This window comes from Symphalangus syndactylus, chromosome 18 (genome assembly GCF_028878055.3).
Source record: "Symphalangus syndactylus isolate Jambi chromosome 18, NHGRI_mSymSyn1-v2.1_pri, whole genome shotgun sequence".
In the NCBI taxonomy this organism is placed as follows: domain Eukaryota; kingdom Metazoa; phylum Chordata; class Mammalia; order Primates; family Hylobatidae; genus Symphalangus; species Symphalangus syndactylus.
This window is the reverse complement of record NC_072440.2, coordinates 44493162-44511525: the sequence shown is the minus strand read 5'-3', so window position 1 is coordinate 44511525 and position 18364 is coordinate 44493162. Positions and strand designations below refer to the sequence as shown.

At 35.9% G+C, this 18364-nt stretch overlaps 1 protein-coding gene and 1 long non-coding RNA gene across 6 annotated transcripts in view; one reads left to right on the top strand and one right to left on the bottom strand.

The window, feature by feature from the left end:
* Positions 1 to 4181, top strand: part of LOC134733454 (uncharacterized) — a 51444-nt gene extending 47263 nt beyond the window's left edge. The window contains exon 4 of the long non-coding RNA XR_010116909.1: positions 4032 to 4181. This is a non-coding gene — a long non-coding RNA (uncharacterized lncRNA). The remainder of the gene's footprint in view (positions 1 to 4031) is intronic.
* Positions 1 to 18364, bottom strand: part of DHX29 (DExH-box helicase 29) — a 52805-nt gene that overhangs the window by 24214 nt on the left and 10227 nt on the right. For 3 of the 5 annotated variants that reach the window (XM_055253154.2, XM_055253157.2, XM_055253156.2), the window contains exons 3-12: positions 18146 to 18259; positions 17087 to 17216; positions 16248 to 16390; positions 14904 to 15032; positions 11121 to 11247; positions 10169 to 10327; positions 6607 to 6772; positions 6202 to 6325; positions 4206 to 4814; positions 2388 to 2531 (exon numbers count right to left, since the gene is read on the bottom strand). In XM_055253154.2, coding sequence (XP_055109129.2) covers positions 2388 to 2531; positions 4206 to 4814; positions 6202 to 6325; positions 6607 to 6772; positions 10169 to 10327; positions 11121 to 11247; positions 14904 to 15032; positions 16248 to 16390; positions 17087 to 17216; positions 18146 to 18259 — 1845 coding nt within the window. Of the gene's footprint in view, positions 1 to 2387; positions 2532 to 2920; positions 2925 to 4123; positions 4177 to 4205; positions 4815 to 6201; positions 6326 to 6606; positions 6773 to 10168; positions 10328 to 11120; positions 11248 to 14903; positions 15033 to 16247; positions 16391 to 17086; positions 17217 to 18145; positions 18260 to 18364 lie in introns of those variants that run through there. The other 2 variants (XM_055253155.2, XM_055253158.2) reach the window with 2 other exon arrangements.

The following is an 18364-nucleotide window of genomic DNA, read 5'->3' as shown; positions in this document are numbered from 1 at the left end:
CAGAACTTATTAACTGCTACAGATGTCTCAACTTACCTAACAGTAAGAATTTCTCACTATAAATACATTGTAGCTTAATTTAAGAATGGTAATAAGAAAAAAAAAATTAGCATTTTGGCTCATGTTGACCCTTGATGATACCGATTAAATCTAGGTCTTGGTCATACAAAGCCACAGTGTGACACCTTACCCCTACTCCCTTCCCGCAGGAGCCCATGGGCCAGATAAAAAAGCAGCCATTCAGCCTCTTTCTCTTTGATATCTTAGTGATAAGAGTGAAACCAATTATATAAACTTTATATAATTAATCAAGGAAGAAAAACAAACATAAACCAAGCTTGCAGCACATTCAGCATTCATCATTAGGTCTGCTTGTTCTCTGACCTGCTTCTTTATAGTAGTTCACTGCCTATAGTCCTAGAATCACACAGACCCTAGATTATCGTTACCCTTAACTGCTCTATAGATAACTTGAACATTATGAAATGCTACGTTTTCCATTTGAGAAATTCCTTCAGATCCTATGTGCCAGTGAAACTACTGACTCAAAGCTGGTCTGAAGGACCCCACTGATGCCAGCTGGTATGAAGGACCCCACAAAGACCTGACTCCCCAAATAATGCAGTTTCTACAGCCTGATGATTTTTATCCTCTTTACCCTGACCGACCAATGACGCCAATTTTCCAGTCCCTTGCTTTCCAAAATCCCCTTAAAAGCCCCAGGCCATAACTCCTCGGGGAGATAGACTGAGGGTCTCCTCATCTCCTTGCTTGGTGCCCTGTAATCATTAAACACTTTCTCTGCTGCAAACTCTACTGTCTCAGTGCACTAGTCTGTTACTGCACAGTGAGCATACAAACCTGTTGGTCCTATAACAACAGTACAGTGTTCTCTCCCATTAAGGAATAAAGACTCCTTAGATAAAAATTCCTATAATTTATTTATTATCAAAATATTAATTAGGTTATTTTAAAATGTCTTTACTCAAACTTATCCAACAAGAGGAAAATAGCTAAATAACTTATAGGACCATCCAAATTATATACTAGTATAAAGCTACTTTTAAAAATCATGTTTTTGGGCCAGGCATGGTGGCTCACACCTGTAATCCCAGTGCTTTGGGAGGCCAAGACAGGCGGATCATGAGGTCAGGAGATCGAGACCAGCCTGGCCAACATGGTGAAACCCTGTCTACCAAAAATACACAAATTAGCTGGGTGTGGTGGCACATGCCTAGTCCCAGCTTACTCAGGAGGCTGAGGCAGGAGAATCGCTTGAACCCAGGAGGTGGAGGTTGCAGTGAGCTGAGATCGTGTCACTGCACTCCAGCCTGGTGACAGAGCAAGACTCTGTCTCAAAAAAAAAAAAAAAGTTTTTGTTGACTAATGTGTTGACTAATGTGTTGACTAATGTGAAAGAATTATAAATATACGTATTAAATATACACATATAAATATACAAATTAAAGATTAACATTGATTTTTTTCTGAATCATGAAATCATACTTTCTTTTCATTTTTCTACCTTTCTATACTTCTAATAATTTCTAACCAAAAGGAGGAAAATAACCCAATTATATAGTCTATTAATTAAAAATCAATTAATTAATATAGTCTATTAATTAAAAATCAATGAATGAATGAACTTTCACTATTGCTTTCTGAACTTAGTGAATTAACGACATTTACAAAAACTTTATATTGGGGAGATTTTTATTTTCTGAATAACAGGAATGGTATATAACTTATCTGTTCTTGAAAAATTATACACAAGCAAATTAGTTTATATACACTAGGCTCCTGTGGCATTTAAAATAATTATAAGGTGAAACTTTTAGAATAATTCAATGTAAGTGTGCATTCAAATTTGATTCAAGTTGAGGTATATCTACAAATAAAGTGATATAGTGGTGAAGATTTCTTATTTTTTGTAAGAATTACAGCAGATTCTTTAACAACTAAATGTAGTAGTTGAGAGGCAGTATACTGTTAGAATACAGACTGAAGCTAAATTGCCTGGGCTTGAACCCCCAGCTACAGAAATTACTGGCTGTGAAAACCTGAGCAGGCTGTATGACCTCTCTGTACCTCAGTTTACAATAAGGATATCTGCTTCACTGGGTTACTGGAAGAATTAAACGAATTCACTGCCTACTGTCCTATGTGTGTGTATATATATATATATATACTATATATAACCCTTTGAACAGCAAAGCATATAGTATTTATTAAACCAACAGGAGATACATTTGTTACAAGAAATTATTATATGTAAAGTATATAATAATTTAGTAAGCATAAAGAAAATGTTATCTAGTATTAGGAGTAACATCTTTTTAATACAAAAATATTTCAAATTTTTGAATACAATTATAGAATCCACTCACCTCATCTACAATAACATGAGACACATTACTTAGAAGACCATCTTCTTGAAGTTTCCTTAGCAAAACCCCTGTGGTACAATAGAGTAACCTGGTAGATTCACAAGCTCGAGATTCCATCCGGATCTGATATCCACACAAGGAATTCTGAAGGGAGAACATAAGGCCTTGATTAGATTCTCATGAGTAATATGGGAAACAAGCTTTAAAAAGTGAAGCAGAGGTGCTGATCTTGCTGTTAAATGGAGCATTGTAAGTAATCTAGTACAATTTATTATATTAGTAATTATTAGTTTATTAAATATTAGCAAATCTATTTAGTGCAATTTATTATTAAAAGCATTTTCCCATGGTCAACTATATAAAGCTATAAAATATATTTCATATTTTGGCAAATTTGAACAGAAAAACTTTTTTTTTTTTTTTGAGATGGAGTTTCATTCTTGTTGCCCAGGCTGGAGTGCAGTGGCGCAATCTCAGCTCACTGCAACTTCCACCTCTTGGGTTCAAGTGATTCTCTTGTCTCAGCCTCCCACATAGCTGGGATTACAAGGGCATGCCACTACACCCAGCTAATTTTTGTATTTTTAGTAGAGACGGGGTTTCACCATGTTGGCCAGGCTGGCCTTGAACTCCTGACCTCAGGTGATCCCCCCGCCTCAGCCTCCCAAAGTGCTAGGATTATAGGCGTGAGCCACCACACCCAGCCCCAAAATTTTTGTTCAAGATGTTGAGAAAAAAACTGTTCACTTTCTTTAAATACCATTAATATGATTATTAAAACATTAATAAATGTTGAATTAATTTCTTCCTAAATAATCATGGGGCAAAATATTGAAGTACTCAGGAATGGAATTTTAAGCAGCTTCTATAATTTGGTCTACTTCTCTACCAAGATCTTATAAAATTTGCTGCCATTAAAAAGCAGCTAGTATCATACTAGTAGTGCCTAGTGGAATTTTAACGTAACATCCCCCATCACATTTTCTTTCTTATTCCTTCAGTCATTCCGTTGTCTTATTTGTGTATATGTCTGTCATTCTTTAAGAGCGGAAACCGTGCCTTTTTTTTCCTCCTCTATTCCATGACAGAAACCCAGACAATTTGCTAAATAGAAAACTTTTAATGAAGGGGTACCCAGTTTAGGGATAAAAATATAATATGCCATCTCCAGAAAGAACACTTTAAAGTATAAACAATCAGAATTATATGAACTTGCAATTCATCATATTTGGTTCTAACTAGTTTAATTAATTAAACTAATTCCTATACTTTGCAGTCACTCTGGTTTAAGGTTTGGCCAGTTTTGCATATACTTGCATGGCAAAATGCATGACAATAGATATTTAAGTACTTTTCTCATTTTTTTTTTAAATATGGGGTTGGAAAATACTAGCATTTTAATTTATACTGTTTTTCCCTTCTGCTCACTGAAAAGAGTTAATGAAAATCATTCAGGAATACATTCCACAGAAAAGGTGTGCAAGAACTTGAGATATATTTTAGTAGAATTTGAGTTTGTCCACATTCTTTGGCTGTTCAATTTAGTGTGTAATGTATTTGAATATTAAATTATTATAGTTAATATATTTTTTCTTTTATAAGAGAATTATAATGACAGAACTCTACTGATAATCCTTCTCATAGGACAGTGGCATACTATCACATCTATCAAAGAAAACGCGAAAAGTGCCTGAAATGTGCTACTGATCAACCAATAGCAGTGAAAACTCATATACGATACACATTCCATTTGGATCACAAAAGCAAAGGTGAGTAATGTCACCATCATTCATGAGGTGGAGTTGAATGACAGCTTACCCTTCCTCCAGGTCCATTTTCACAGCCCAATTCATCACATACTCTGGTGGCTAAACTAACTGCTGAGATTCTTCGGGGTTGGGTACAGACAATGTTACATTTACTTGCTTTCCACTCATTTAGAAGCAAATCTTCCAATAGAAAATGTGGTACCTGAGTACTTTTACCACTCCCTGTTTCACCTGCCACAACCACTACCCGGTGCCTTTTAAGAGTTTCAACAATTGAGTCCCGATGTTGAAATACAGGTAACTGTTGTCTTTCCTTTAGAAGTCTCTGATACTTAGGTGTGCTTTGCAACTTTCTAAAGAGGTTTCTAACAGGTTCCAAATCTTCCACATTTGCTGATTCCAAGGACAGTGCAGAAAAATCCTCATCCGAAACTAAATTTTCCCAAGATTCCTCGGGATCTTCAGAGTTTTCTCTCTTATTTTCAGAATGCTGTTGTTGCTGCTGTTGCTGCTGTTTCAGTTTATTCAGAAGTTTGGCAATAAAAAGATCACGTGGTTTATTGGTTTCCATTTTATTTAATTCTTCCCTTTTCTTTTCTGCATCACTCCACTCCAGCCAAACATCTCGGTAAGTGGGAGGAAGTAACTGATGAACTGACTAAAGGAAAAACAGCGGTATGTTATTTTCACTAACTATTCAATATGGAAATTCAATAGCTTAGCACTCAAAAGGATAGCTATATTCATCTTAAACTATAATTTGACTCAGATTTTTATTACTTTAATATATGTATGTGTATGATGCAAATTCAAAAACAGCACATCATATTCACGCTTCTTGACTGACTAGCTGTGTAACCTTGGGCAATTCACTTAACCTTCATGTGTCTCAGCTTCTGCATTTTTAAAATGGAGCTAGTAATTGTACCTCCCTTATAGGCATATTCTGAGGTTGAGATATGTGAGGTGCTTATTCTTGGAACATGTTGAACTACTGAACAAATGTCTATTACTTATTCCTGCAGTGGCACTATATAAAATGTTAATGAACCACAAAGCAGTTCTTTTGAGATTCTGGCAGTTGTATAATGTTACAGGTCAAAGTATTTTAAATGAACTACACTGGATAGAATCTAAGTTATCTTAATTCTGCGCTATAAAGAATCCACAATTATCTCTCTGACATTGATAGCCACTTTTATCAAGCAAATAGTTCATAGTGCCTTATTTTGCAAAATAAGGGAAATAAAGACATTAAGAACTTTTACTGGCAGAAATAGGAAAAGAACTACTGTCCAGAGTTCCACTTAATCAGTGTCTAAAATTTTCAATGGTTCTAATTTCCTACGAAGAAAGAAACACATTTACTGTAAAAAGGAAACACTGACAATCCAAAATTTAAAAAAAGAGCATTATGTTCTCTTAAAGAGCTTCCTTCAGTAGCACTTTATTTTAATCTTTCCTGAAACTGGAAGTGTATTGTTAATATAACCTAAAATTGAAAAATGGAAGCAATGTCTATATAATTTTTTTAAGTTGAGAAAGACAATATAACATTAAAGGAAAACAAACTTAAAAAATTTTCCGCCTGGGAAATATAGTGAGACCCTGTCTCTATAAAACTTTTTTTAAAAAAATTAGCTGGATGTGGTGGCACATGCCTGTAGTCCCAGCTATTCGGGAGGCTGAGGCAGGAGGATCACTTGAGGCTTCAGTGAGCTATGACTCTGCCACCACACTCCAGCCTGGGCAACATAACGAGATGCTGTCTCAAAACAAAAATTCTCCTTAATTCAACCACACTAACAACTGTTTTTAGCATAGCTAAATTAGCATAACTCCAAAAGTCGGATCATCATACTCTCTCTTTCAGACTTCTGGCCTAAGAGGAAAGAAAGATCAAACTATGTTTAGGGTTGAAAGGAAGCCAAATTAGGAATAATGAGAAATGATTAATCAGAAGAAACAGTCAATAAAGGGGAAATTGAACCATAATTAAATACTGCCTTCCACATACAGATATAGTTAGGCCTAAAAAGTCTTACCTGCCCTTTAACTAAACGATAAAGGGCTAAAGTAGCTCCCAGGTGCTGAGCTTGCATGCCATCTTCTGTTAAGATTGTAGGGCATACTACCAGGACATCATCCTCAGACTTGATTACCCTAACCCTACAAAGAAGCAAACATATTTTAAAAAAATAAAGTTGATATAGTCAGATAAAAAAATTCAGAATTCCATTAACATTAAACTCAAGTTTGTTAATTGTTTAAATATTTCCATGGAAGGCATTACTAGATAATGATAATCTATCAGACAATAAACCTGAGACGTAGAATTGAGAGCTTCCTAAATGTCTGCTTAACTCACAGGGAACAAAAAGATTTCCACCTTAAATTTTTCTAAAGTTCATTGAGTTAATTAAAAAAAAAAAACAAAAAAAAAAACATACCTACATTTCCAGTATCTACCTACTGGAACTTTTTCAAAGGAAGGATTTGGACTCTTGGGAAGATTCTTCCTGACCCAATCAATCAGAAATTGTTTGGGAGATTTTCCAGTCCAACTTCGAGCAGTATAGTCAAAATTTCTTACATCATGAGATTCTTTCTTTTTATCTAAAATGGTAAACAAAGATTGGTTCTTTAAAAATGGTCAAGCATTCTCTTTTCAGTGATCAAAGTCCTCTCTTGCTTTGGAGAACGGCACTTTTAGAAGATAATAGGTGAGGCCAGGTGCGGTAGCTCATGCCTGTAATCCCAGCACTTTGGGAGGCCGAGGCGGGCGGATCACGAAGTCAGGAGATTGAGACCATCCTGGCTAACAGTGAAACCCCGTCTCTACTAAAAGTACAAAAAAATTAGTCGGGCATGGTGGCGGGTGCCTGTAGTCCCAGCTACTCGGGAGGCTGAAGAAGAATGACGTGAACCGGGGTGGCAGAGCTTGCAGTGAGCCGAGATCGCACCACTGTACTACAGCCTGGGTGACAGAGTGAGACTCCGTCTCAAAAAAAAAAAAAAAAAAGAATAGGTGAAGAAAGGACAAATAAAAAAGCTTGATTTTCTCTATGTAACATAAAGAAATCCTCTTAATGGATAGAACCCGGAAAATTCTCAATCTTTAGAAATAATTATCTTGAGGAACTTATGTATTCTTGTAAAATATGATACTATCCATGTGATGAACTTAGGATACTACAAATTACAACATTTGGAAGGCTACTCTGTAGTTAAACCATTAAGAAAATAGAAATCAGATGTCATTTCTAGGTTTATCAGCTGTCTGCCACCGGCACCAGCACTACCCTCAACAGCTTCCTGTTACAGATAAAGTCCAAATTCCTTACTATTCTCTGCCTATCTGTTGCCACTCTTCCCTCTTGCTTATTATGCTATAACCACAATGGCCATGAGTCAATTCTTCAATGCTCTAAGTATGCCTGTCTCAGAACAGCAGACATAGCCACACGTGGTTAAATGTAAATTAATTATTCAGTTTCTCAGTTACATTTCAAATGCTTCTTACTCATATTTGGCTAGCAGCTACGACACTGGATAGTACAGATACAGAACATTTCCATCATTGAAAATTCTGTTGAATAGTGCTGCTTTCTTTTTTACCTTAGATATTCCAATGTACCTTCTCCTTCTTGGAAGGATTGTTCCACCAACTTGTCACCAGGCTAACACCTAAACATCTGTCAAATCTCAGAGTAAATGTCATTACAGCAAGGTCTTCTCAATCCAAATTAGACCCCTTTGTTATCTATATTATTAGAAGCTACTTCCTTTGATAGCACACATCGTAATTTGTAATTATGTATTGTATATATTTGAAGCTTACCTTTTCTACTGTACACTTGAAAAAGGCAGAGACTAGGTTATTTTGTTCATTACTGAACACACAATAAATACTACTGAGGCCAGGCGTGGTGGGTCACACCGGTAACCCCAACACTCTGGGAGGCCGAGGTGGTGGATCACCTGAGGTCAGGAGTTCGAGACCAGCCTGGCCAACGTGGTGAAACCCCGTCTCTACTAAAAATACAAAAATTAGCCGGGCATGGAGGCATGCACCTGTAATCCCGGCTACTTGGGAGGCTGAAGCAGGAGAATCGCTTGAACCTGGGAGGTGGAGGTTGCAGTGAGCCAAGATCGTGCCATTGTTCTCTAGCCTGGGTGACAGAGTGAAGGTCTGTCTCAAAAAAAATCCCCCACAAAAACAATAAATACTACTGAAAGAATGAATAATTTCAAAAACTGACAATTTAGTGTGGGACTAAACTAACTATAATGCAATCTGATAAATACTAGCTATATCAATAATTAACTCAGAATTTTTAAAAAAAAAAACAATTAACTGAAAAACTTCTACAGTTTTTAGAAGACCATCCAGTCTTGTCTTCTAAAAACTATAATGTGTGGCCAGACGCAGTGGCTCATGCCTGTAATCCCAGCACTTTGGGAGGCTGAGGAGGGCAGATCACCCGAAGTCAGGAGTTTGAGACCAGCCTGGCCAACATGGCAAAACCCCATCTCTACTAAAAATACAAAAATTAGCCAGGCATGGTAGCACATGCCTGTAATCCCAGCTACTGGGGAGCCTGAGGCAGGAGAATTGCTTGAATCCAGGAGGTGGAGGTTGCAGTGAACCGAGATTGTGCTAGTGCGCTCCAGCCTGAGCTGGAAAAAAGAAAAAAAAAGAAAGAAAGAAAAAGGTTGGGCACACTGGTTCACACCTGTAATCCCCAGAGGCCAAGGTGGGCAGATCACCTGAGGTCAGGACTTCAAGACTAGCCTGGTCAACATGGCGAAACCCCATCTCTACTAAAAATACAAAAATTAGCCGGGCATGGGGGTGCATGCCTGTAATCCCAGCTACTTGGGAGGCTGAGGCAGGAGGATCACTTGAACCCGGGATGTGGAGGTTGCAGTGAGCTGAGATAATGCCATTGCACTCCAGCCTGGGCAAGAAGAGTGAAACTCCGTCTCAAAAACAAAAAACAACAACAAAAAAGCTATAATGCAAATTATAGTATATGATAAATACTATAAATATTATCTAATAAATACTATGTTTGATGGTCTTCTAAAAACTATAATGCAATGTGATAAATACTATATGTTATACTATTTACTGCTAGTAAATAGTATACTATTAAACTATAGTATATAATACTATACTGTTTACTATATACTATTATTTTAAAAAAATAATTAACTAAAACACTTCCATAGTTTTTAGAAGACCATCCAGTCTGGTCTTCTAAAAACTATAATGCAAATTATAGTATTATGATTAACACTAAAATATTATTTAATACTATAGTGAATGGTCTTCTAAAAATTAAAATGCAATCTGATAAACACTGTACTTGCTATATCAATAATTAACTCAAAAAAATTAAAAAAAATTAACTTGGGAGCACAAAGAAGTACATGATTACTTGTCTGGTGGTATGGAAGGAGTTAGGGAGGGCTTAGGGAAGAGGAGCTGTTTGCATTAAGCCTTGAGCTGGCAACAGGTTGGCCAAGTAGGGGGTAGCAAGATGAGCGAAGTAATGAAACCATAAAACAGCCAATGTTTTAAAGAGTAAGGTGGCTGGAGTAATAAGCCGATGAAATAAGGTAGAAAGGTAGATTGTGGCAGAATGCAAAAGATCCAGAATGCCGCTAAAATATTTGGACTTGTTACTGATGGCAGTAGGCTCATAGCCATTAAAGGTGGCAGGAAACTCACATTTAGATCTCTATTATAGAAAGATAACTCTGGCAGCAGTCTGGAGATGAATCAGAGAGAGATGAGACTGAGGCAAGATATTTATTTGTAATTACAAAATGCTGTACATATGTTATCATAATTGTTAATACTTTTTCAAGACAGCTTATAAAGTGTAACTTCACTGCTATCTTACGTACTTCGCCAGAATGCAAAGTAACAAATTTTAACATTATATATTCCTTCACATTTTATTATTTATAAATTACACCCTGACCATCTTCCCTTAATTTTACCTTTCTCTTCTTCAGTAGCAGCTGCAGATTTTTCAAATAAATTAAAATTCAATGCACTTTCTCCTTCTGTGGCTATAGGAGGCTTTTTCCTTTCATTTTGTTGGTGTGAAATCTTTATGGCTGGGTTAAATACTGGATGGTCTTCTAAAGTTTCCATTTCTACCATGAAAAAATATGTTTAGTTTCACGGTTTTAAAAAAATTGTTATTTATCTTTTATTTATTTACTTTTTTGGTATTTATACACCAGGAGTTTCATGGTTTTCATGCCTTATTTTTTAAAATGGTTAAAAAACTGCATTCCTTCTTTTTCCTTGTAGCCAATTATTTAATAATTCCTATTAGGAATCTGTGCAGGAATCAGAGGCAATTTATTAATTTTCACAACAAATACAAAAATTTTAAAATAAATTATTTAATAGGTGCAATAAGCCTGGAAAAACAAACATCTTCATTAGAAATAAATACTCATGGGATTGTATTCACCTTTCTTTCTTGAATGACCATGATATTTTATGGTCTAAAAATCATAGGTTGGCAAACTATGTCTTGTAGGCCAAATCAAGTCCACTGGCTGTTTTTGTGTGGCTTGCAAGCTAGAATGGTGTTTACATTTGCAAGTGGTTATAAGAACATTTGATGACATGATACAATTATTTGAAATTTATAGTATCCATAAATAAAGTCTGATAAGAACATAGCCATTCATTTTTGTACGGTCTATGGCTGCTTTTGTGCTGTAACAGCAAATTTGAATAGTTGTAACAGAGGCTGTATGGCCCATGAAGTCCACAGTATTTACTACTTAGCGTTTTATTTTAAAAGTTTGCTAATCCCATGTATAAACTGTTAGAAAAGGGCAGACATATTAAAAGGAAGCATCATCCATCCCAGGAAGGCCAACAAATAGAAGACAATTACATTTATACATCTAAGTATTTGAAAGTGTTTACCTCTTTGAAATTTCCTTATTTTTTCCTGAGCCTCTTTTTGGCCTTGCTTGTTTTTTTCTAGTTTAAAGGTAGCTGCTTGTTCTTTTGCATCCAGCAGTTTTGCTGCAAGATGTAAGTACCTTTCGTTCTGTTCCAAATAAAACAATGAGGAGGGGGAAAAAAAAAGAAGAGCAAGATTAGTTTATCTATGGTCAATAAACTGTATCAAAATCTGTGATATTTTTACCTTATCCTTTGATCTGGCAAACCTACTTTTAGGAACTTTTCATAGAGAAATAAAACAAATGCACAGATTTGCAGGTGCATAGATGTTTGGTGAGGCACTGACTGTAAAAGAAAAACTGGAAATCATATATGACACATCTCTACAGAGAAGACTATTCAGTCATTAGAAAATAAAATAAGGTTAGCAAAAGAAAGAGGGTGACCCACATGGAGAAACTTCCTTGACATGTTAGTAAACCAAAGCAAACTGCAGAATAAAAAGTAGAGCTCATTTCTATAAAAATTGTTTCAGCTGGGTGCGGTGGCTCATGCCTATAATCCCAGCATCCCAGCACTTTGGGAGGCCAAGGTGGGCGGATCACCTGAGGTCAGGAGTTCAAGACCAGGCTGGCCAACATGGTGAAATCCCGTCTCTACTAAAAATACAAAAATTAGCTGGGTGTGGTGGCAGACGCCTGTAATCCCAGCTACCCAGAAGGCTGAGGCAGGAGAATCACTGGAACCTGGGAGGCAGAGGCTGCAGTGAGCTGAGATCATACCACTGTACTCCAGCCTGGGTGACAAAGCAAGACTCTGTCTCAAAAAAAAAAAAAAAAAAAAAATTGTTTCATAAGTATGTGTATTTAAAGGATTATTCATGCAGTAATAATAATACTCATCTGAAAGTTAACTTCACATAATCTCTTATCTTATGGAAGACAGGGAAAAAATGGCTTTTGAGGAAAATGGATGTCATAACCCTCAAGGACATGACTTGACTCCTGAGCAAAAACTAGGAAGAGTTTAAAGTTAAACTCAAATTACTGTTTTTCTCCTCGTTAGGTTAATAAGTGACAGCAGATTAGAAGCATAAAACTATGGACTGCAGAAGGAAACACAACTGTTAAGCAAGCATATCTAGCCGAATTTTGGTACCACTTTGTGTAGAGACAAATATCAATACAGTGTAACAGACAGGAGGGTTAGCTACCACCTCAAATTCACCCAAATACTACTTATCCTTTCCATCTTTCCTGTACCTGGCAATGATACCACCATCCCTACACTTATGCACCTCTTGCCATCTTTGGCACATTTTTCCCCCCATAAAATTTGCCATCTTAAGTGTACAGTTCAGTGGTATTAAATACATTCATAATGTTGTACAACGATCACCACCATCCATCTCCAGAACCCTTTTTATCTGGCAAACATGAAACTCTATTCCCATTAAGCATTAACTACCCATTCTCCCATCCCCCACCAGCCCCTGGCAACCACCATTCTACTTTGTCTCTATGAATTTGACTTAGGGACCTCATATAAGTGAAATCATACGGTATCTGTCTTTTTGTGATTGGCATATTTCACTTAGCATAATGTCGGTCAAGGTCCATCCGTGTTGTAGCATGTACCAGAACTTCCTTGTTTTTTAAGGCTGAATACTATTCAGGTTTGATATGCATGCCACATTTTACCTATTCATTCATCTTATTGATAGATACTGGATTGCTTCCATGTTTTAGCTATTATGAACAATGCTGCTATGAACAGTGTACAAATGTCTCCTCCAAGACTCTGCTTTCAATTCTTTTGAGTATATACCCAGAAATGGAATTAGTGGATCACGTGGTAATTCAATTTTTAATTTTTTGAGGAACTACCCAACTGTTTTCCACAATGGCTGCACCATTTTACATTCCCACCAACAGTACACAGGGTTCCAATTTCTCTACATCCCTGTCAACATTTATTATTTCCAGTTTTTTTTGATAGCTGACATCCTAACGGGTGTGAAGTGGTATGCCATTGTGGTTTTGATTTGCATTTCCCTAATGATTAGTAATGTTGAGCATTTCCTCATACACTTACTGGTGATTTGTGTATCTTCTCTGAAGAAATCTTCCTTAGCCTTTATATTCCATAAATCACCAATTTCTATAGATTCTTGCTTTACAAATGTCTCTCTTCCTTTCCAATTACCGATTTGAACCTTTATTATCTCACACCTGAGCAAGTGCAATAGCTACCATAATGGCCTCCCTACCCTTTCCAAATTGCTCTAAACATCACTCAATATTCCAAACCACCTCGAATGCTACTAAGCTTGACCTAAAAATTCTTGTCAGTCACCTGCCCCTACATCTGTAGTGGCTCTTTACTGTCAAAGGAAAAGTGTCAAAATCACCTTCTGGATATCAAAATCTTCCAGTCTCAGGTGAACTCACCTGTTTACTCCTATCTACCAGTACTCATCTATACATCTTATCTCTACATATGCTCATCCATTTTTTACTACTGAAAGACTCCTTGTACAATTCCACAGCTGTACCCTTGTTCACACTATTTCACACATGTGGACCATCTTCCCATCTTTCTTTGCCTGTCTAAACTCTGTGCATCCTTTAGGTCCCATCTCTTTGAAGTCTTGACTTAATGCTCCAATCAGAAGAGACCCCTTCTTTCTCCAAATCTCAAAGTAGACTTATACTGCCCTAAACATTTCACTTATATTAGTTTAATATAGGAACATGGTTTAAAAAAACTTGGATATACAGAAGAATATAAAAAAGAATTCTCCATCCCACCCTACCACACTGGTCCTAATCACCAGTAACAGCTTCTTGTGTCTCTTTCCAGATGTTTTCTTTGCTTATGTAAAAAAGCAAATACGTAGCTATATATATTCTTTTACACAAATGAATTCATCAGATTACACATGCTGTTCTACAACTTCTACCATTTGCTTGTTGACAGACATATGGGCTGTTTGCCGTGTTTGCCTAATATAAATAAAGCTGCTATGAACATTTGTGTACAAGTCTTTGTGAACAAATGTTTTAATTTTTCTTAATACCTAGAAATAAAATGGTTGGGTCACATGATAAGTATTTGTTTAACTTTATGAGAAAGGACCAGTTTTCCTAAGTGGCTGTACCATTTTACATTTCCATTAGCTTTACACTCCCATTAGCAATATGAGTATTCCAGTTGTTCCACATTCCTCCCAACATTTAGTATTACTGATCTTTTTAGTTTTAGCCATTCTGATGGATATATAGTGTATCTCATTTAAGTTTTCATTTTCATTTCTCTAATCTACTTTTGTGAGGTGTCTATTTTTAAAGGTTCTTTATATAATTATGTATAGAAGTCCTTTGTCAGATATACGTATTGCAGTATTTCCCATAACTTGCTTTTTTGACTTAGTATATTTTCTGCCTTATATTTCTATCTTACCATATGATGTCTATGTTTTTCTCTGTAGACCGTGAACTTCTGTAAAGGAATGTGCCTTATCTTTTTTTATTACCTAAAGAATTTAGCATACTCCTTACTCATAAAAATCATTTAAAAATATTTGATGATTATCTCTTTAAACATGAGAAATGTAATTAACATCTTTTGAGCAGTTAACTTTCTGCTAAGTTTTTGCCTAAGTGTTATTTTATTTAATCTTAACATCAATCCCTTAGAGGTACATTTCCAATTTACAAATGAGCAAACTAAAGCTCAGAAAAGTAAATATATCTTGCTTAGGAGCATCCAGTTAGAAGCCTAATACAAATTTCCACTCACAGGGTCAAATTTTTCCTCCTCTTCTAAACTTTTAGAATTCTCATTCTTTTCTTCTTCATTTTGTTGTTCAGCATATCGTAAAATCCACTCTTTCATATTTACTTCCATGTTTTTTTCTTCCTTTTTTGGCTAGAAAGAGAAAACAAATATCTGAAAAACCAAAGTTAGAAAAAGGTGTCAAAACTATCTTGTCACTGCTTTTACAATTTCTTCACACTCAAAAGCAGCAGACATATAAGCCGTTATTCTTTATTGCTCAGTGAAGGACAAATAAATTGACCTCAACATTGAGAAATTTACAATTGCAAAATCCAAAGAATATGTTTACATAAAGTGGTAAAAAAGGATGAAAGGACAACTGTTAAAAACTAGTGTTGGCTGGGCGTGGTGGCTCACACTTGTAATCCTAGCACTTCGGGAGGCTGAAGCAGGTGGATCACAAGGTCAGGAGATCCTGGCTAACACGGTGAAACCAGTCTCTACTAAAAATACAGAAAAACTAGCCATGCGTGGTGGCGGGTGCCTGTAGTCCCAGCTACTCAGGAGGCTGAGGCAGGAGAATGGTGTGAAGCCAGGAGGCAGAGCTTGCAGTGAGCCACTGCACTCCAGCCTGGGTGACAAAGCAAGACTCTGTCTCAAAAAAACAACAACAAAAAAACTAGTGTTATTCCTTAAAAACAGTGGTTTTATGAGGATTATTTTTTCCATAGACATTTTACAATATGCAGAGTATTTAAATGTAATGCCCTAATGAATTACAGTCCCATTATTCACACTCATCTGTAATTTTCTTCCACAGACTCTGGGCTTGGTCATGTGACTGACTTCAGTCAATGGGACATTAGCAAGACTGATAAGGCAGGAGTTTGATAAGAATTTGTACATTTTGGCTTATCATCTTAAAATATTCTTAGAAGCCAGATGCCATAAGAAGCCCAGCCACCCTAAGACCACTATATGTGAGGAAACCCAAGCTAGTCATGTGGAAAAAACATGTAGACAGAGAGATGCCTGGCTAGTCTCCAGCTTAGTCATGGGAGTGAAGAAGCCACTTTGGATGTTTCAGCCCTGGAAGATACTTCCTGGAACAGAAGAAACACCTTGCTCAGCCCAGCACAGACTGCACAATCATGAGAAATAATAGTTGGTTTAAGCCACTACATTTTGGGGTGGTTTGTTATATAATAATAACTAAAACAAACAGTGATAGAAAAGTCTGGCAAACCAATTAGTTATTTGTAAGAAGTAAAAATGTTATAGAAACCTAATATTTATACTCTTTGAACTGTTACATGTGCTCCATTCTGATTTTATACAACTTTAAATGCTTAAGTCTCAAATTACCTTACTCTTAGGGTCTTCATGTGTTTTTGTTTTAGGTTGCAATGGAGGTGAAATAGTGGCTTGCATTTGAGGAGACTGAAATTTAGGCCTACTTTTAGGTTGTTGCTCTTCAAATTCCTGACTGAATCCTTCAGGAAGTGCATCTTAAAATAAAAGAAACTATGCTGAAAATAAACAGGCATATGATACATAAAACACACAAATATGTTTTAAGCATTTGTAAACCTTGCCTAGACTTAGAGCACCTAATTTTCTTCTATTCCTTCATCTCCTAAGAATAGAAATCTTAAGATGAACCTGGTTTTATCTGTCAAACTAGAAGTGAACATACTCATCGGATGATAGCTAGCCCTCTTCTATTTGGCCATTATTTCACCCTCAATGTTAGGCTCCTAAATTGTCATAAGATCTTAATCCTTCCCACTCTTTGGCTTTCTGTCATAGTATGTGGTAGTATCCTTAGCCACCACAAGCCATTTGCACTCTACATTCTTGCCAAAGATTACAATCATGATCCTCTGCTTAATAAAATACTATATATTCAAGGACAGTCCTACTTTCTAAACGAAAAACCAGGAGACATAGCTTACTGACAGGCAAACCTTGTATTAAGGACATAGCAAAATAACAATCAACAACTGAACACAAAACATAATATTTTCTTGCATAGGCCACAATCTCTAAGGAAAATATCCTGAAAAGAACAGAAGGTAAGAACATTTTAAAAGTAAATAATTATGAAAGTGAAAAAATATGAGTATGAGCCCAAAGGTTGATACAAGTACCAAAACTACTTCAAAAGGTTTTAGAAACCGAAAGAATTTAATGATATTGTTTACCATCTGAAAGGTTTAAACAGAGCCAATCCAAGGCAGAATGAAGGTCACCTCCACATAAGAGTGTATTGGTCATGGCATCTTCAATGTCCTTTGTCTTAAATGAAAATGCTTGTAAAGCCATGTATAAATCCTATGACAAGCAAATATAAAAAAAGTCACATTTGTCAAAGTTCCCTTCCTGTATTACTAATTACCCCATTCATTTTAAACCAGAAACTTTGACACAAATTATAATTTCAAAACAATCTTTTTTTTCCCAGTTAAAAATGAAATGTGTTTACTGAATTAAGAATTTGGAAACCAGAGATCTTTAAAAAAGAGAACCAGGAGAAATTATCCATATTCTCACTATTCAAAGTTACTAAATGTAGTACATTTCTTTCAGTCATTTTTCCATAATTTTGTAAAAAGAGATTTCACTTAACATTATAACATAAGCACCTCCCCAAGTTAGTAGAAACTCTGCATGATCACTTTGAATAGTTACATAATATTCCACTGGGTAGACATATCCTAATTTTATATTTTTCTATGGCTGAACACTTAGGATATATTTTTTTTTATTACAAGCTGTGCTTCAGTGAACATCTTTATACATAAAGATAAAGCATTTTAACATACTTTCTAAAGCATAATCATTATGGTTAGGCAGAGCTGGGTTCAAATCCAGACCCTGTTTACTAGTAACCTTAGGGTATAATTTAGGGCATCTTTGCAAGCCTCAATTCTTTCACTTGAAAAAATGGGGCCAAATACATTTACTTCATAGGACTGTTGTGTCAGAGAAAATGTAAACAAAGTGCCCAGCACAGAATCTAACATAGTAGGTGCTCAATAATATAATTCTGGGGATATACCTTAATTTTCATATCACCATTTTAATGTGTGCACTTGTACCTTCTTGATTTAATGTGTGCACGAGTCCTTCTCTATCCTTGGAGATGGAAATGATCTACATAAAATCTCAATGGAAGTTGTAAAGCCATTTTTATCTCACATGAGGAGCTGTCTAAAAATGCTTCACTAAAACTAAGGAACTTAAAAAAGTTTGCAAAATACCTGCAATTTTTTGGCAGTAAGTCTTCCAGAAATCATTCCTTTGTCATTATTTTGCTTTTTATGCTCATTGATCACTCCAATAATTCTTTGCTCTAGTTTGTTATTAATTACCACCTGTTGAGGCCAAAAAGGTCATATCATTTAGAAGCTAAATTATTAAAAAATTAAAAGCCAATCACACAGTTTTCTATATTCTTGCCAACCAAGCCCAAAATTTCA